Source organism: Zootoca vivipara, chromosome 6 (assembly GCF_965207765.1).
Source record: "Zootoca vivipara chromosome 6, rZooViv2.hap1.1, whole genome shotgun sequence".
NCBI lineage: Eukaryota > Metazoa > Chordata > Lepidosauria > Squamata > Lacertidae > Zootoca > Zootoca vivipara.
The window spans coordinates 80,787,794-80,804,020 of NC_142589.1; the positions used below are offsets into that span (position 1 = coordinate 80,787,794).

The 16,227-nt window shown below is 48.8% G+C and overlaps 1 protein-coding gene across 2 annotated transcripts in view; it reads right to left on the reverse strand.

Moving 5' to 3' along the window:
- The window catches only part of LOC132592279 (snake venom vascular endothelial growth factor toxin HF), a 55,107-nt gene that overhangs the window by 18,288 nt on the left and 20,592 nt on the right, over window positions 1–16,227 (reverse strand). The window contains exons 1-2 of one of the 2 annotated variants that reach the window (XM_088672828.1): window positions 4,980–5,040; window positions 3,780–4,014 (exon numbers count right to left, since the gene is read on the reverse strand). In XM_088672828.1, the coding sequence (XP_088528954.1) occupies window positions 3,780–3,827 (48 nt within the window). In that variant the 5' untranslated portion in view covers window positions 3,828–4,014; window positions 4,980–5,040. Of the gene's footprint in view, window positions 1–3,779; window positions 4,015–4,979; window positions 5,041–16,227 lie in introns of those variants that run through there. The other variant, XM_060275484.2, reaches the window with a different exon arrangement.

Genomic DNA, 16,227 nt, shown 5'->3' on the forward strand with positions numbered 1-16,227 from the left:
TTTGAGTGTTACGCTGAGGTCTGTCTGTTTTTGCTATTTTGCGTTTTTGTTTTTGCTTTTGCGGCTTTTTTGTTTTGGTTTTTTGACTGTGTGAAACCCAGTTCAGCTACTAATTGATTGATTGTGTGGCTGCAGTACATTGTTTATTGTTTTCATTTCATGGATCAATGGTCTCGTTAGATAGTAAAATTCATGTTCAATTGCTCTTTTAGGGGTTTGTTTTTAAAAGTCTGGAACGGATTAATCCATTTTGCATTATTTTCTATGGGAAAGTGTACCTTGGTTTTAGAACGCTTTGGTTTTGGAATGGACTTCGGGAACAGATTAAGTTTGAGAACCAAGGTACCACTGTAAATAACTTTTAGAAGACATCTGAAGGCAGCCCTATGTAGAGAGGTTTTTTAATGTTTGATGTTTTATTGTGCTTTTAATTCTGTTGCAAGCCACCCAGAGTGGCTGGGGAAACCTAGTCAGATGGGCGGGTTATAAATTTTATTATTATTATTATTATTATTATTATTATTATTATTATTATTATACTGCAAGGCAGAAGCAAAGAGTTCAGCACCCCCCCCCTCCACGGCAACAAGGCTGAACCCAGCTTCGTAGGAAGCTGAGTCCATTGGCTTTCAAATCTGCGAGTTGAGCCTATGAAAAGTGAAGGGCTGCTTGGAATGCAGAAGGACTCAGTTTTTATCCCTTGCAGCCTTTCTAGGTACAACTGGGAAATGCCATTTTTTCTACCTGAAACCCTGGAGGTCAAAGTGGGCTCTTTTCTTCTGGCATTGTCATCCCAGTCCGTCCCCCCAGCCACCCCCACCAGATGCTATAAAGAAGTAGCATCGCTACCATATGTGGTGGCAATGTAAAATTATTAAGGCCTGGGAAGTATCATACTGTATAAAGATATGAATAGAATGTTGAAAATGATTTTTGTTAAAACAAAACAAAACAGGAGCTATGATTTTGAAAGGTACAGGACTTAATAAATGTACTGTGCAAAAGACTTTGCTCCTGCATCTGAGAATGGATGCCAGGCCAAGACCAGCCCATCCCTTTAGTACAGGGGCCAGCAAACTTTTTCAGCAGGCGGACGGTCCACCGTCCCTCAGACCTTGGGGGGGGGGGCGACTATGTTTTGAAGGGAAAAAATGAATGAATTCCTATGCCCCCCCAATAACCCAGAGATGCATTTGAAATAAAAGCACACATTCTACTCATGTAAAAACACGCTGACTGTCCGCAGGCCGGATTTAGAAGGCGATTGGGCAGGATCCGGCCCCCGGGCCTGAGTTTGCCTACCCATGCTATAGAAGGAAGAAGCCACCACCAAAGAAGATGATAAAGAGGATCTGAAAAAAACAAATTAATGAACTATGCAGGACATATTAGATATTTTGAAACCCAAGAAAGAAAAGGGCATTGGTTGTTGTTGTTTTTAAAAGGGGGGGGATGTTTAATGCATACTTTGTAAGCTTTGTGTATAGGGTTTTACATTAGCTGAACTTATAAAGGTCACTTGTAGCATCATAAACAAGGTTTTAAAATTGAACTGTTAAGAATATAAGATTCTATGGACGTGCATGAATAAGTACAAAATAATGGAACCAGGAGGGGGAGTGAAGTCATTTAAGATGTATGATTTAAATTTTTGATTGTGATGTTCTTTTATGGGTTTTTTTTTGTTCTTATAAAATTAATAAATTGAATCTAAAACAAAAGAAAGCAAAGAAGTAGCATTACAGGGGGTGGTGGAATAGATGGCTCTTGGGGTCCCTCCCAGCTCTACAATTTTGTGCTTCTATATGATCTTGTCTGAGACTGGAAACTGGTTCTTCTGGGAGGAGGTGTTTTCTGAAACACTCAGGACACAGACTATTTTGTGGGGCTTCAAAAGATTGAGACAGATTTATGGACTTTTTGAGGAGAAGATGGAATACGATCTGAGTCTTTCAAGATGGCGATTGCTTGTATTTGATTGTCGACGCGGCTGGAGAGGCGCTCCAGTCTAAGAGGGGATTTACGGGGAGATTGGATTGGACAAAAAACCCACACAGAAGAACGATTTTGTCTCAAATCTTGTTTGCTGCTCATCTCAAAAGCTGTGATAAGAGAGGAGATAACACCTAGAGGATTTGATGGGAAAAGATCGGGAATAGAATGGACTATGAGGAAGATTTGGACATTAGAACTAGGATGGCAGGGCGAAACGTTATTTAGAACCCCCAGATTCTGAAGCATGCGAAGTCAAAAAATTGTATGATTTGGCATAATATTCGGTTTAATTGATTGTATTTTTATAAGTTGAAATAATTGATGTGTTATAATTGGTTTGTAATTGGAAAATTTAATAAAAATTGTTTACAAAAGATTGAGACAGATTCATAGTGAATTTGATTGTTATAGGTGTGACACACACACACACACCCAGATGATGACTCCTGCCAATGAATGGGCACCTGCTGTAATTTTCTGAGCAAGAAATTCCCTGGAAAAGGTGGATTTACAGCAAACATAGACGATGTTGCTGAACGAACGGTTAAAAACAATGGTAAATGGAAATGTGTCGCACACAGAACGTGTCAACAGGTAGACCTTAATTCCAATCTGAAGAAGTGTGCATGCACACGAAAGCTCATACCTATGACAAACTGAGTTGGTCTCTAAGGTGCTACTGGAAGGAGTTTTGTTTGTTTCGACTACGTCAGACTAACACGGCTACCTACCTGTAACTTAATTCCAAAGCAATTCTTTTAAAACTATCTAGAAGCGGCTGTACCAGGGAAAGCCACTAGATGGCGGTCCACCGCTACAAGACAATTAAAAGTTAGCTTCAGCTCAAGGGAATCAATCGGCTGGTTTTCGGGGGCAAAAATTATTGTCTATAATCATTTTATGCATTTTATTATTCCATAAAATTTATACACCGTTTAACTGTATATTAAAAAAGAGATTTACAGCAGTTTACAAAAACAGCAACAATGAAATTAGTAATAAGAGGAACTGACAACAATAGTTTGAGTCTTTCAAAAAGTTGAACGTAACAGACTAAAAACAGATTAAAACTAGCACCAGCTTTCTAAATATCTGGGCAAACGGCGTTAATTTCCCCAATATTTCCCCCTACTTTTAACTTGGCATATTTGACTGTCGCGTAGACGATGGAGCGCATTTCGTTTTGGCTGATCCAGAGAACAGGACCCAAACCAGACAAGAAAAGGCGAATTCAAGCTAAACATGAGAAATACCCTCTGGACAGGACAGGCGCAGAGCTGCCCTTCGCTGGAGGCTCATAAGTAGAGGCGATAAATAAGGCAATAAAATTAATAATGTCTAATGAACACCCGCCGGGTTGATTCATCCCCATACGGAGAAGAAATACGTGCCCCTGCTGCCAAAAATCCCCCTTTGCAAGGACCACGGCGCGCTCTGCCTGGGACTGAAATAGTTTCTTGCCTCCTTCCAAACTCTCTGCTCCCCCCTCCCCTGCTCTCCCCGATCCCCAGATGCATTTTTTAAAGATGCGCAAGGCTGGATGGTTCAGGGGGATTTAACACCCGTCTCCCGCTGGCTCTGCCTGCACATGCCCACGGCAACAGCGAGGCGAGGCTTCCTGGGACATATGGCAAGACCTTCGTGCTGGAGAGAAGGTTGGTCTTTTTCTTCCCTTTTCCACTTTTTGAAGAGGGCATGCAGGAGCCCCGAGCCCTGGAAGACACCCCCGCACCTTTCCCTCCTCCTCCAGACCCCACCCGGTGCCACCCGGAGGCTCTTTTTACCTGAGCGCACAAGAGGGCGATTGCCAACAGGTACCCAGGGACTGGCATCCTCTTCGTCCTGGGTCTGCTCGGCGAGCGGGCGATGGGTGCTGGGGCAGGGAGGTCCAGGCTCGCCTAGCTCCGGAGTCAGCAGAGGAGGGCATCAGCCAAGCCGGAGGGTGCCAAGTGGGTGGCACCGACCGGGCGCTCCATGGATGGCAGGGGAAAGGGAGATCCTTCTTCTGACCCGCTTCTCCTGGAAGTTGGAAGCAAATAAGAGGATGGACGAAATGTGGGAGGGAGAGGCTGGCCAAGTGGGGGGGGGGACAGGAAGGGGCAGAGGGAAGCGGGATCAGGGCATGTCCTGGAGAGAAGGAAAGAAAGTGGAGCTCCACCCCAGCTGTAAAAAGGAGGAGCTCTCAAAGGCAGGCTGCCACCCCCCCAAGCTCCAGCTGGAGCCTCTCCAGGGCTCTGTCTGTGCTCAGGGCACCGGGGGTGAGGCGGAGGGTGGCAAGCAGAGGTTAGGGAAGGATCCCTGCGCCCTGGCACGGGAAGCGGCGCGTGCGTGCGTCTTGGCGCACGCACACGAGGCGCTTCTGTGGCCACGCAGGTGAAAGAGTCTTGTGGCGTCTGAAAGGAGGGCGGTGGTGGTGTTGTGCATTGGTCAGAGCTTGTTGTTGTTTAGTCGTTCAGTCGGTGGCGGGATTAACCGAGGGGCGCTGGAAGTGGTGATTTAAGAACCCTGCTAAGGCGGCTTTAAGCCAGACGTGTGGAAACTGGTTATCACTTCACCAAGGCGGCCACCCATTGCATTGAGAATGTGCCGAGCAGCGAGTTAGTTCCCAAATAAAGACTCTTGCTGAATATCATGACTGTCAGATTTTGAAAGGTGGGGACCGCTCGACTGAGTTCATCTGTACTGTTGGGATTAATTAAACTACATCGTTTGGAATCTGAATAAAGGTGCAATTAATCTCCCCTGCTTTGAATTTTATTGTGTTATTATCTTCCTCAGTGGGTCGTGGAATCTGCTATTTTGAATAATGCTTTTTATAGGGTGGGGCACTGGGGCATGAGTTTATGGAAGCGAGGGGGGGTCTGAGTTTGGGAGCCACTGCTTTAGACCTTGGGAGAGACCAGGGTTCATGTCCTCCCAATTGGCCATGAGGTTCACCAGATGTGGCCTTGCGGCTCCAGTCGCTACCTGACAGGTTGACCCACCTTGAAGGGCTGTTGTGAGGATTAAATGAGGAGCAGGAGGAGAACCACGGGCGCCACCTTGAGCTCCTTGGAGAAAAGGGCGGGATATAAATACAACAAATAAACAATAATAAGCACACATTGAGTGGGAAAGAATCCACTTATCTGGTCCATAGAACGTCATCCTGAATTGCACGGGTATCTAAGTCCATACTGAGGCCTGAGGAGATGTAACCCAACGTATTTCTGTCATTTTGTTTTAAACTTTTTTTTAGCATTGCTTTTTTGTTGTAGCTGCCCTGGGAACTTGGAGAGGGTGGCAGGTGATAAATGGTTGTAACTGATGATGCAATGCATACCTTTATTAGGCCAGCCAAAATATCACAAAAGGAAATATCACAAAATAGCTTCCGATCCCTCCAGAAATCTTCATCAGGCTTGATGGGAAAAGGGAGGAGGGGGGAGGGTTTTTTTTTTTTTTTGGCTGTTGAAAACATGGAAATTCAGGCCAACATTTTTTCCTCCCTGCCTGCTTCCCATCCCATCTCACTGTTCCATTTTCTTGCTGGCCTGTTGAAGGACTGTGAAGAAACTAAAAGCTTCCACACTATTTTGCAATATTTGGTTTGGCGTGTTATGAGCTTTGGAATTATTTCTTACAGATAATAATAATAATAATTTCTGATTTATACCCTGCCCATCTGGCTGGGTTTCCCCAGCCCCTCTGGGCGGCTTCCAACTGAATATTAAAAACAATACAGCATCAAACCTTAAAAATTCCCTAAACAGGGCCGCCTTCAGTTGTCTTTTAAAAGTAAAATAGTTGCTTATTGCCTTGACATCTGCCGGAAGGGCGTTCCACAGGGCAGGTGCCACTACCGAGAAGGCCCAACGTTTGTGTGTGTGTGTGTGTGTGTGACATAGACAGATATTTGATGCAGGCACCTGAAGGATCACCACATATGCTGAGGAAAGGGGTCTCTGCACATGCTCTGGGGCACTCTCTTCCACCGCCACCCAGAACAGCAGCCTCCACCAGAAGACAATATGACATTTTGCAGCAACAGGGAAGGGAGCATAATTCCCAGGCCCTCTTACCTTTCTTGCCTTTCTTTACCAAACCTATCAGCCAATCACCCATTCCCACCACCCTTCTGAGTAATACCCCTCCCCACCCTCTGACTATATATAAGGGTCTGGTGACTTCTGTATTTGAAGAAGTGTGCATGCACACGAAAGCTCATACAAAGAACAAACTTAGTTGGTCTGTAAGGTGCTACTGGAAGGAATTTTTTAAAAAAATTCTTTCTTGCTTTGTTATCATTTAATGGCTTTCATTTGCTAGGAAAGCACTCTCTGCACATGCTCCATTTTGTGGTTTTCCTTTGCAATGCACAAGCCCCAGGGGAGAAGAGAAGACGATGGTGATATGATAGCCATCTTCAAATATTCTGAAGGGTTGTCAGGAGGAAGATGGAGCAAGCTTCTTTCCTCCTGCTCTGGAGGGTAGGACTTGAACCAATGGTTTCAAATTACAAGAAAGGAGATTCCACTAAACATCAGGAAGAACTTTCTGATGCTAAGAGCTGTTCGACAGTGGTCTCCCTCAGAAGGTGGTGGACTCTCCTTCCGAAGGTTTCAAAGGAGAGGTTGGATGGCCACCTGTCACGGATTGTTTAGCCACGATTCCTGCATTCCATGTGGGTTGGGCTAGATGACCCCTTGGGATCCCTTCCAACTCGAGAAGTCTATGATTCTGTGAGATTCCAGGACTAAAAAGTGGTGTGCCAATCTCTTTGGGCTAAACGAAGAGGCCTGGGGGAAGGATTCCCACCCCATTTCTCTTGCCGTGTCATTTCCCAACCGAGGAAGCCCTGTCTCCCCCTGGATCCTGTCCACCTCACACTGCAGTCAACAAACCTAACAGGGTCATGTGCTTCGGACCAGCTGGGATCACCGCACAGGTGTCTTCTACACGACCCTCCGAAAAGCAGCGATGGCGTCAGTGCAAGGGCCTCAATTCCTGGATGCAGCTGCCGGACATTTGCCTGCCCAGCAGCTGGGTCCTGCATGGCTCGCAGCTACGAAACGGGACAGGCTTTTGGCAACGGGACGCCCCGGCATTGCTGGAGTCAGCGGACACTTTGCAAGGCTGGGAAGCAAGCTCAGCACACAAGGAACCAAGGCTTGGCCGGATGAGGGGATTTGACCGACAGTCATCAATCCTGGACCTGTTGACAGCTTGCATGTCTGTTTGACTTTGATCAGTGGAGGGAGGAGGAGGAGGAGGGGAGTCCAGTCAGAGGGAAGGGAAGTGACCCCATTTAGGGAGATCTCCGCTTGTGGGGTGAGGAAGCATCCCTTCCACAAGGAGACCACAGGGACATAATTCACCCTCCCTCCTGTGCTCTGGCCTTCATCCCCTCGCTTAAGGAACCATAGAACTGTAGAGTTGGAAGGGAACGCCAACGGTCATCTAGCCCAGCCCCTGCATGCAAGAATCCCAGATAAATAATCCATTGTCCTCGGCCCAGTATACCTGAAGGAGCGTCTCCACCCCAATCGTTCAGCCAGGACACTGAGGTCCAGCACCGAGGGCCTTCTGGCGGTTCCCTCGCTGCGAGAAGCAAAGTTACAGGGAACCAGGAAGAGGGCCTTCTCGGTGGTGGCACCCGCCCTGTGGAACGCCCTCCCATCAGGTGTCAAGGAAATAAACAACTACAGTGGTACCTCGGGTTACAGATGCTTCAGGATACAGACGCTTCAGGTTACAGACTCCGTTAACCCAGAAATAGTACCTCGGGTTAAGAACTTTGCTTCAGGATGAGAATAGAAATTGTGCGGTAGCAGCAGGAGGCCCCATTAGTTAAAGTGGTGCTTCAGGTTAAGAACAGTTTCAGGTTAAGAACGGACTTCCAGAACGAATTAAGTTCTTAACCAGACATACCACTGTATCTGACATTTAGAAGACATCTGAAGGCAACCCTGTTTAGGGAAGTTTTTCATGTTTGATGTTTTATCATGTTTTTAATATTCTGTTAGAAGTTGCCCAGATGGCTGGAGAATAAATTATTATTATTATTATTATTATTATTATTATTATTATTATTATTAGATGCCCATACAGCCTGTCTTTCAACAGAGCCATTTTCCAAGGGAGTTTCACTGCCAACTTCATAGAATCACAGAATTGTGGAGCTGATCTACTCCAATCCCCTGCAATGCTAGATCTTTGTAGTATCTGGTTGGTGGGCTCTGGGATGGCAAAACCAGAGGAGAAGGGCCCACTTTGGTCTGCCTACCTTCGTCTCTCCTCTCTGTCAGTGCCATAGTTTGCGTGGCCTAGTTTTACAGTGGTGGTGTCTTGTTCTTTTAGGTGGTGAGTGGGGTCAGCCTAGATGGCCTTTGGATTCATTCCCCACCAATCATTATTATGAGGAATCATTATCTATGCCACAGTGCTATCAAGGTATATAGGCCTTTTTAAAGCGTAAAGTGGGGGGAGCAATGGAGAGAGAAGGAGGGGGTGATGGGAGGGGCACTCGAAGGCCAGGGTGTCAGGTGCAAAGGAACAGGCATAGAGCTGCTCCGAGCCTTTACTGCCCTTATACAAATCTATGGTGCAACCACATTTGGAATGCTGTGTGGCACTGCGGTCTAAACTACTGAGCCTCTTGGGCTTGCCGATCAGAAGGTCGGCGGTTCGAATCCCTGCAACGGGGTCACGGGTGTAGCTCCCGGAGCCGCAGGGGCGCGGCTAGCCACCCACAGGGGCGCCGCGGCAATCCGCACACGGGGGTGCCGTAGCAATCCACCCAGGGGGGCGGCGTGGTGATCCGCCTAGGGGGGTGGCGTGGGGCCCACGGAGTCCGCCTGGCGGGCACAAACCCCACATTGACGTTTCGGGCAGCGCAGGGCCCCGAACCACCACGTCACTCCCAGGAGAGACACGTGGCTCGGGCGCGCTGCAGGCCAGGCCCCGTGGTAAGTGCCAACCCCCCCCCGCAGTGTGCCATTTTGTCACCCCGCTCAGGGATGACACCTGGGGCAGACCGCACCCCCCTACCTCCCTAGGCCCCTGGACGGGGTGAGCTCCCGTTGCTCTGTCCCAGCTCCTGCCAACCTAGCAGTTCGAAAGCACACCAGTGCAAGTAGATAAATAGGTACCGCTGTGGCGGGAAGGTAAACGGCGTTTCCGTGCGCTCTGGTTTCCGTCACGGTGTCCCATTGCGCCAGAAGCGCTTTAGCCCTGCTGGCCACATGACCCAGAAAGCTGTCTGTGGACAAACACTGGCTCCCTCGGCCTGAAAGCGAGATGAGCGCCGTAGCCCCACAGTCGCCTTTGACTGGACTTAACCGTCCAGGGGTCCTTTACCTTTTACCTTGCTAGCCAGGTTGCCCATGCTCTGCCTTTACAGTGGGAGGCAGCAATGCTTCTGAATACCAATTGCTGGAAACCACAGGAGGGGGAGAGGGCTCTTGCGTTCGAATCCTGCTTGTGGGCTTCCCGTTAGCTGGTCAGGGATGTTTGACCTCGTGAGCCACCAGCCAGATGCAACAGGCTCTGCTTAGGTTCTTAAAGGGGATGGAACAAGGCCGGCAAGGTCTCGAAGCAATGCGGGCTTGAGGAAGACAAGAGACTGCCCCCTGCCCAGACTCCCTTGTGTCCATATATGGTGGCCCCCTTCCAGGCTGGACCCTGCAGCCGAGTTTGCCCAGCGGGAAAGAGGAGACAGGGAATGCCCAGCTGCTCAGAGGCTTGGATTCTGCAGCTGATGCAAGGATCTGCAATGCCTTAGGCCGCTGTCGACCAGGCCAGCTGGGAAACCCAGCCTAGCACCCGCCCACCCACCCACTGGGGACAAGGCCTTTCCCCTCCTGCCTCTCGCTCTTCCCCCCCACCCTGCTATCAGTGCCCAAGCCCCCCCCCCCGGGGCTCCTTGCAAATAATAATTTGCAAATAATGAGGAGGCCGTGGGGGGGGGGGGCCTGGGGAGGGTCAGGTGCTGGGCACGGCAACACCCCTCCCCAGGAGACGTCTATTATTAGTGGCAAATACCAGCCAGGATAATGTCACACAGAGGGTCATGCCCAAAGCTCTCCTGATGGAAACATAAATAGCCTCTCTCTCCCCCACTGTGCTTGCTTCAAATTATTATTACTCTTATTAAATTCAACGGCTGCAATTTAATAATCATAGTACCGTAGAATTCTGCAGTCTTTTAAATGTGTCTGTGGGAAGGGTGACTGTTTTGCTATCCCGTTTTACTTATTTACTTGTTTTATCCTGTATTTTATTGTGTGTAGTAATAATAATAATAATAATAATAATAATAATATTTTCCATTATTTATACCCCACCCATCTGGCCGCGTTTCCCCAGCCACTCTGGGCAACTTCCAGCATATATAAGTGCAGAATATAAATATAAATTTAAAACAAACAAACAAACAATATAAAAAATAGAATTGTACAGTTGGAAAGGACCTCCAGGGATCATCTAGTCCAACCCCTGTAATGCACGGAGGAGCACTTTCTAGGGACCCACAGTTCATTATTTTTGGGTTGGCACCAAAGTGTGTTGTGCCAGCAGCATCTCTCCTCCAGCGAAGGAACGCGGGGTGCTCCATGCTCTCGAGAAAGCTGAAAACCTCAAGTCTTTACTGCTATTATTTCTGAAGTGCTAGTTTGCTCAGCTTCCTGGCCAGGCAGGCTGGCAAAGGCGGATGTTCTTTGGTGGAGAGCGCTGTCTCCTGTCCCATGGCAGCCCGGGCTGGGAACTGGGGGGGTGACCAGTGTGGGAATGGCCCCCTGGCTCCCTAGGGAAGGCTCTGCGGCTCTGAGAAATGCCTCCGGCAGCAACTGATCTGACGTGAATGGGGAAGGGTCGGGTCAGCTCTCCGTATAAACAAGGAGCAAGGTTACTCCCGGGCTTGGCGTGTGTCTGGGAGCCCAGCTGCTGGCTGGCAGCCAGCCCTTCGTATCTCTGGGGGGTCTCCTGCCTCTCCTCCCTCCAGACCCAAATGCCCAGAGCAAGGGCCACTCCAAAGCCTAGTCACCCCAAAAGGGATTCCAGATGGCACCCCAGTGAGTAGCTCGGTTGGTAGAGCGCAAAAGATTCCTGCATTGCAGGGGGTTGGACTAGATGATCCCCGTGGCCCCTTCCAACTCTACAATTCTATGTGTAAGGCAGCTAAAGGGGCTTTGATTGGGTCTCCCCCAAGGCACCCCTTCTCTTTCCCACATTGCTGGATTACTGCAATGTGCTCTTTGTGGAGCTTCCCTTGCACCTGATCCGGAAGCTGCAGCTAGCACAGAATGCTGCGGCACGATTGCTGACGGGAGAGAGGCCTTGTCAGCATATAGCGTTTGTGCTCAGAGATCTGCCCTGACTGCCAATTCGCTCCCAGGCCAAGTTCCAGCCGTTACTATTAGTGTGTGACACCCTTAAGGATTTGGGATCAGTTTACCTGCGAGAGCGCCTTGTCCCATAAACAACCAGCCAACCACTTCGCTAACACCTCTTCTACCTTTCAGTGAGGCAGCACTGACCCTCTGAAAATCCCTGCCTATTGAAGTAAAGGCAAAGGAACCTTCCCGTTTACTTTCCTGCCAGAGCGGTACCTATTTATCTACTTGCACTTTGATGTGCTTTCGAACTGCTAGGTTGGCAGGAGCTGGGACAGAGCAACGGGAGCTCACCCCGTCGCGGGGATTTGAACCGCCGACCTTCTGATTGTCAAGCCCTAGGCTCTGTGGTTTTACCACATATAGAGGCCTACTAAATTATAAGGATGAAAATTTTTCTAAAGTAATTTTGTAATGGGATCAAAATAAATAAGTTATGTATTGCATGAAATCAATCAGTAGGCATGAGACTCATACCCTTAGTCTATACTGCCTGATCATCAGTCTACAAGCACTCTTTAATATTAGATAACAGGTACAACAGCTTGACCTACATTCAACTGGGCTGCACTGCAGTCTGCAGCTGCTTGCTACTTGTTTCCATGCAACCAGGCCATGCAGAATGTTGTTGTTGTTGTTTAGTCATTTAGTTGTGTCCGACTCTTCGTGACCCCATGGACCATAGCACGCCAGGCACTCCTGTCTTGCACCGCCTCCTGCGACATCGTGGTGGTGGCAGCGGCGGCAGCGGCCACCTTGTGCTTCTGGGGCTGGCAACGGCGGCGGCTACCCTGCTTGGCTGGAGAGGACGGGAGGGTCGGGCAGGCAAGAGGGGGTGACAGGGTGGGCGAGGGCAAGGCAAGGCACGGCCGCAGTCACGACGGCTCCGAGGCATTGCTGCATATCAGCATAATATTTCAACCATGTTGTGGGTTCAAGCCCCACCTTAGGAAAAAATTCCTGCATTGCAGGGGGTTGGACTAGATGACCCTTGTGGTCCCTTCCGACTACAATTCTATGATTCTATTGATATATTGCCATAGCATATGCATCATTCTGCTTTCTTGAATTGTCCTACTCCTAGGCATAGCAGCCAACTCCTAGAGGCCTAGGTGCCCCCCCCAATTACTGGTAAATACCGTATTTGAAAGAGTCATCCCCCCATGTTGATGGGCTTTCTATGTGGGGCTTATCTGCCCCCCCCCCATATTTTATTAAGGATTGAAGAGGGAGGGAAGGAAGGAAGAAATAGAGAGAGGGATAACTCATATTTGTGGGTGCCTCTGGGTGATGCTGTGAAGCTGGAACTCTGCAGCAAGAGGATGGGAGGGTCGGGCAGGGGAGAGGGGGTGGCAGGGCAGGCGAGGGCGAGGCAAGACAGGGCCGCAGTCTCGATGGCTCCGAGGCGTTGCTGCATATCAGCATAATATTTCAACCATGTTGTGGGTTCAAGCCCCACATTGGGGAAAAATTCCTGCATTGCAGGGGGTTGGACTAGATGACCCTTGTGGTCCCTTCCGACTACAATTCCATGATTCTATTGATATATTATCATAGCATATGCATGATTCTGCTTTCTTGAATTGTCCTAGGCATAGCAGCCAACTCCTAGAGGCCTAGGTGCCTCCCCCCCCCAAAAGAAATTACTGGTAAATACTGTATTTTAAAGAGTCCTCCCCCCCCCATGTTGATGGGCTTTCTATGTGGGGCTTATCTGCCCCCCCCCCCCCAGTATTTTATTGAGGATGGAAGAGGGAGGAAAGGAAGGAAGAAATAGAGAGAGGGATAACTCACATTTGTGGGTGCCTCTGGGTGACGCTGTGATGCTAGAACTCTGCAGCAAGAGGAAGATACCGGTACACCTGTACAGGAGCCTTGTAAGCAGCTTTCTCTCTGCTTGATTTACAGCAGGCACGTCCAACAGGTAGATTGTGATCTACCAGTAGATCACTGGATGTCTGTGGTAGATCACTGCTAGATCACTGGCACCCCTAAAAAAAGCTCACCCAAATTTTTCCTCCTCCCTAAAAAAAGCTGAACTATGACCTGAAGCCCTAAACAAAAATGGGCCTCCCTCCCTCCTAAAAGAAGCTCAACAAGTTTGACCTAAACCCCCCAAAACAGGGCTTCCCTTCCTTAAAAAAACTCAACAGCTTTGACCTGAACCCCCCAAAAGGGGGTAGACCACTCCCAGTTTTTAACTCTGTGAGTAGATCAGAGTCTCTTGGGAGGTGGCCACCCCTGATTTACAGTATACAGATGCAGGAGGAGGGGCAGACTGGAACACCAATGCTTTTTATAAACATCACTGTGTCTATCAAAGCTACAGCCCCCCCCCTTCTTATTCACTTCCTTTTAGCCTTGCAGGGCCACCTTAGTCAAATTGAATCCTCTGCACCCTCATTAAATCGCCAATAGAACTGTTAATGCGATCCCTGAATGCCCATTAACAACTCCCACTGAATAACAATAGGGTGAATAGGGTGGACCTTAAGTACTGGTAGCCACTTTGCTTTATTTATTTGATGTGTTTTTGTTACAGCTGTGTTCCCGCCCCCAGCAAGTGGAGAGCTGCTCTTGCTAAAGCAAAGCCCTTTCCACTTCAGTTTTTGGAGGGGCAAAGTATTGGTTATGGTCTGTAAAATACAATAATTTTTTGCTTCTAGGGGGAGGCAGCTGCCCCCTCCTGCCCCCCCCTGTCTACACCCATGCCTCCTGCAGTTTGGTCAGACTCATGTTGGTAGCTTCGAGAATACTGTCCAACCATCTCGTCCTCCGTCGTCCCCTTCTCCTAGTGCCCTCCATCTTTCCCAACATCAGGGTCTTTTCCAAGGATTCTTCTCTTCTCATGAGGTGGCCAAAGTATTGGAGCCTCAGCTTCACGATCTGTCCTTCCAGTGAGCACTCAGGGCTGATTTCCTTCAGAATTGATAGGTTTGATCTTCTTGCAGTCCATGGGACTCTCAAGAGTCTCCTCCAGCACCACAATTCAAAAGCATCAATTCTTCAGCGATCAGCCTTCTTTATGGTCCAGCTCTCACTTCCATACATCACTACTGGGAAAACCATAGCTTTAACTATACGGACCTTTGTAGGCAAGGTGATGTCTCTGCTTTTTAAGATGCTGTCTAGGTTTGTCATTGCTTTTCTCCCAAGAAGCAGGCGTCTTTTAATTTCGGGACTGCAGAATGTAGGCACCCTATATATAGAAAGGAGCAAACCAGTGATATTTTAGGGAGCAGGCTAGCAGGTGGGGCCCATGACTTACATCATAGGAGCCTGGTTGTTGTTGAGTCGTTTAGTCATGTCCGACTCTTCGTGACCCCATGAACCATAGCATGCCAGGCACTCCTGTCTTCCACTGCCTCCCACACTTTGGTCAAACTCATGTTAGTATCTTTGAGAACACTGTCCAGCCCATCAAGTCCTGTCGTCCCCTTCTCCTCTTCTCTCTTTCCCAACTTCAGGGTCTTTTCAATGGAGTCTTCTCTTCTCATGAGGTGGCCAAAATATTGGAGCCTCAGCTTCACGATCTGTCCTTCCAGGGAGCACTCAGGGCTGATTTCCTTCAGAATGGATAGGTTTGATCTTCTTGCAGTCCATGGGACTCTCAAGAGACTCCTCCAGCACCATAATTCAAAAGCATCACAACACAAAACACTCTTGCTGTATGTAGGTTTTATTTTATTTTATTTTTATCTTATGTTTTGGAAATGTACATCCAGTTTTTTTCCTTTAAATTTTTTGGGGCCCCCAAGAGAGTGGGGCCCTTAAAAGGTAAAGGTAAAGGGACCCCTGACCATTAGGTCCAGTCGTGACCGACTCTGGGGTTGCGCGCTCATCTCGCATTATTGGCCGAGGGAGCCGGCGTATAGCTTCCAGGTCATGTGGCCAGCATGACAAAGCCGCTTCTGGCAAACCAGAGCAGCACATGGAAACGCCGTTTACCTTCCCGCTGTAGCGGTTCCTATTTATCTACTTGCACTTTGACGTGCTTTCGAACTGCTAGGTTGGCAGGAGCTGGGACCAAGCAACGGGAGCTCACCCCGTCACAGGGATTCGAACTGCCGACCTTTTGATCAGCAAGCCCTAGGCTCAGTGGTTTAACCACAGCGCCATACGTAAATCCGGCACAGGCTAGAAGCCAACCGATTGCCCTCTCCTCTATGAATAGCTACCTCCTCTGAATCCTAGTTGCTTGGAGCCCCAGGTGGGGGGAGGCAATGACTTGAGCCCATTGTGTCCTGCTTCCCAGAGGCATCTGGTCGACCTACTGTGGGAAACAGGATGCTTCGCTGGGAAGGCCTTTGGTCCAATCCATCTGCAAAGCTTTTCTGTTAGCCTCACCCTTTCCCACCACGATTCCTCAGTCTTCTGTTGGGATAATGCACCTCCCATAGACCACACTTCTTGCAAAGCTCAGCTTCTGGGCTTTGAGGAAGAGGTACGCTGCTTCTAACCATTGAGGGGTTCCATTTGTTACCAAGTCTAATGTGTGCTGACAAGGCTGTCTCCCTATGAAATCCACAGAGGGGCGTCCCCAATCCCAGACGGAAGAGAGAGCCACAATTTGTGGATGGACGGAGCAGGACAATTAGCCCTTGTCGCTGTGGGATGCTCTGTGGGGGACGACGGGGCCTGTCCTGTTGCTAAATACCCTTCATCGTTGCAGGTGGAGGGAGGGAATTGTGGAGCTGGGCTGACAGGCTGTGTCTCTCACCAGAGGAGATGATGGACAAGGCTGGTGGCCTTGCTTGTTGCTGGCAGAGTTTGCTCCATCCATCCCATAATGAGCTGGCCACTTAGCTTTTCACCCTTGCCCCTCAATCTGTTATTTCCTCTATCCGACTCTCTCACGGCA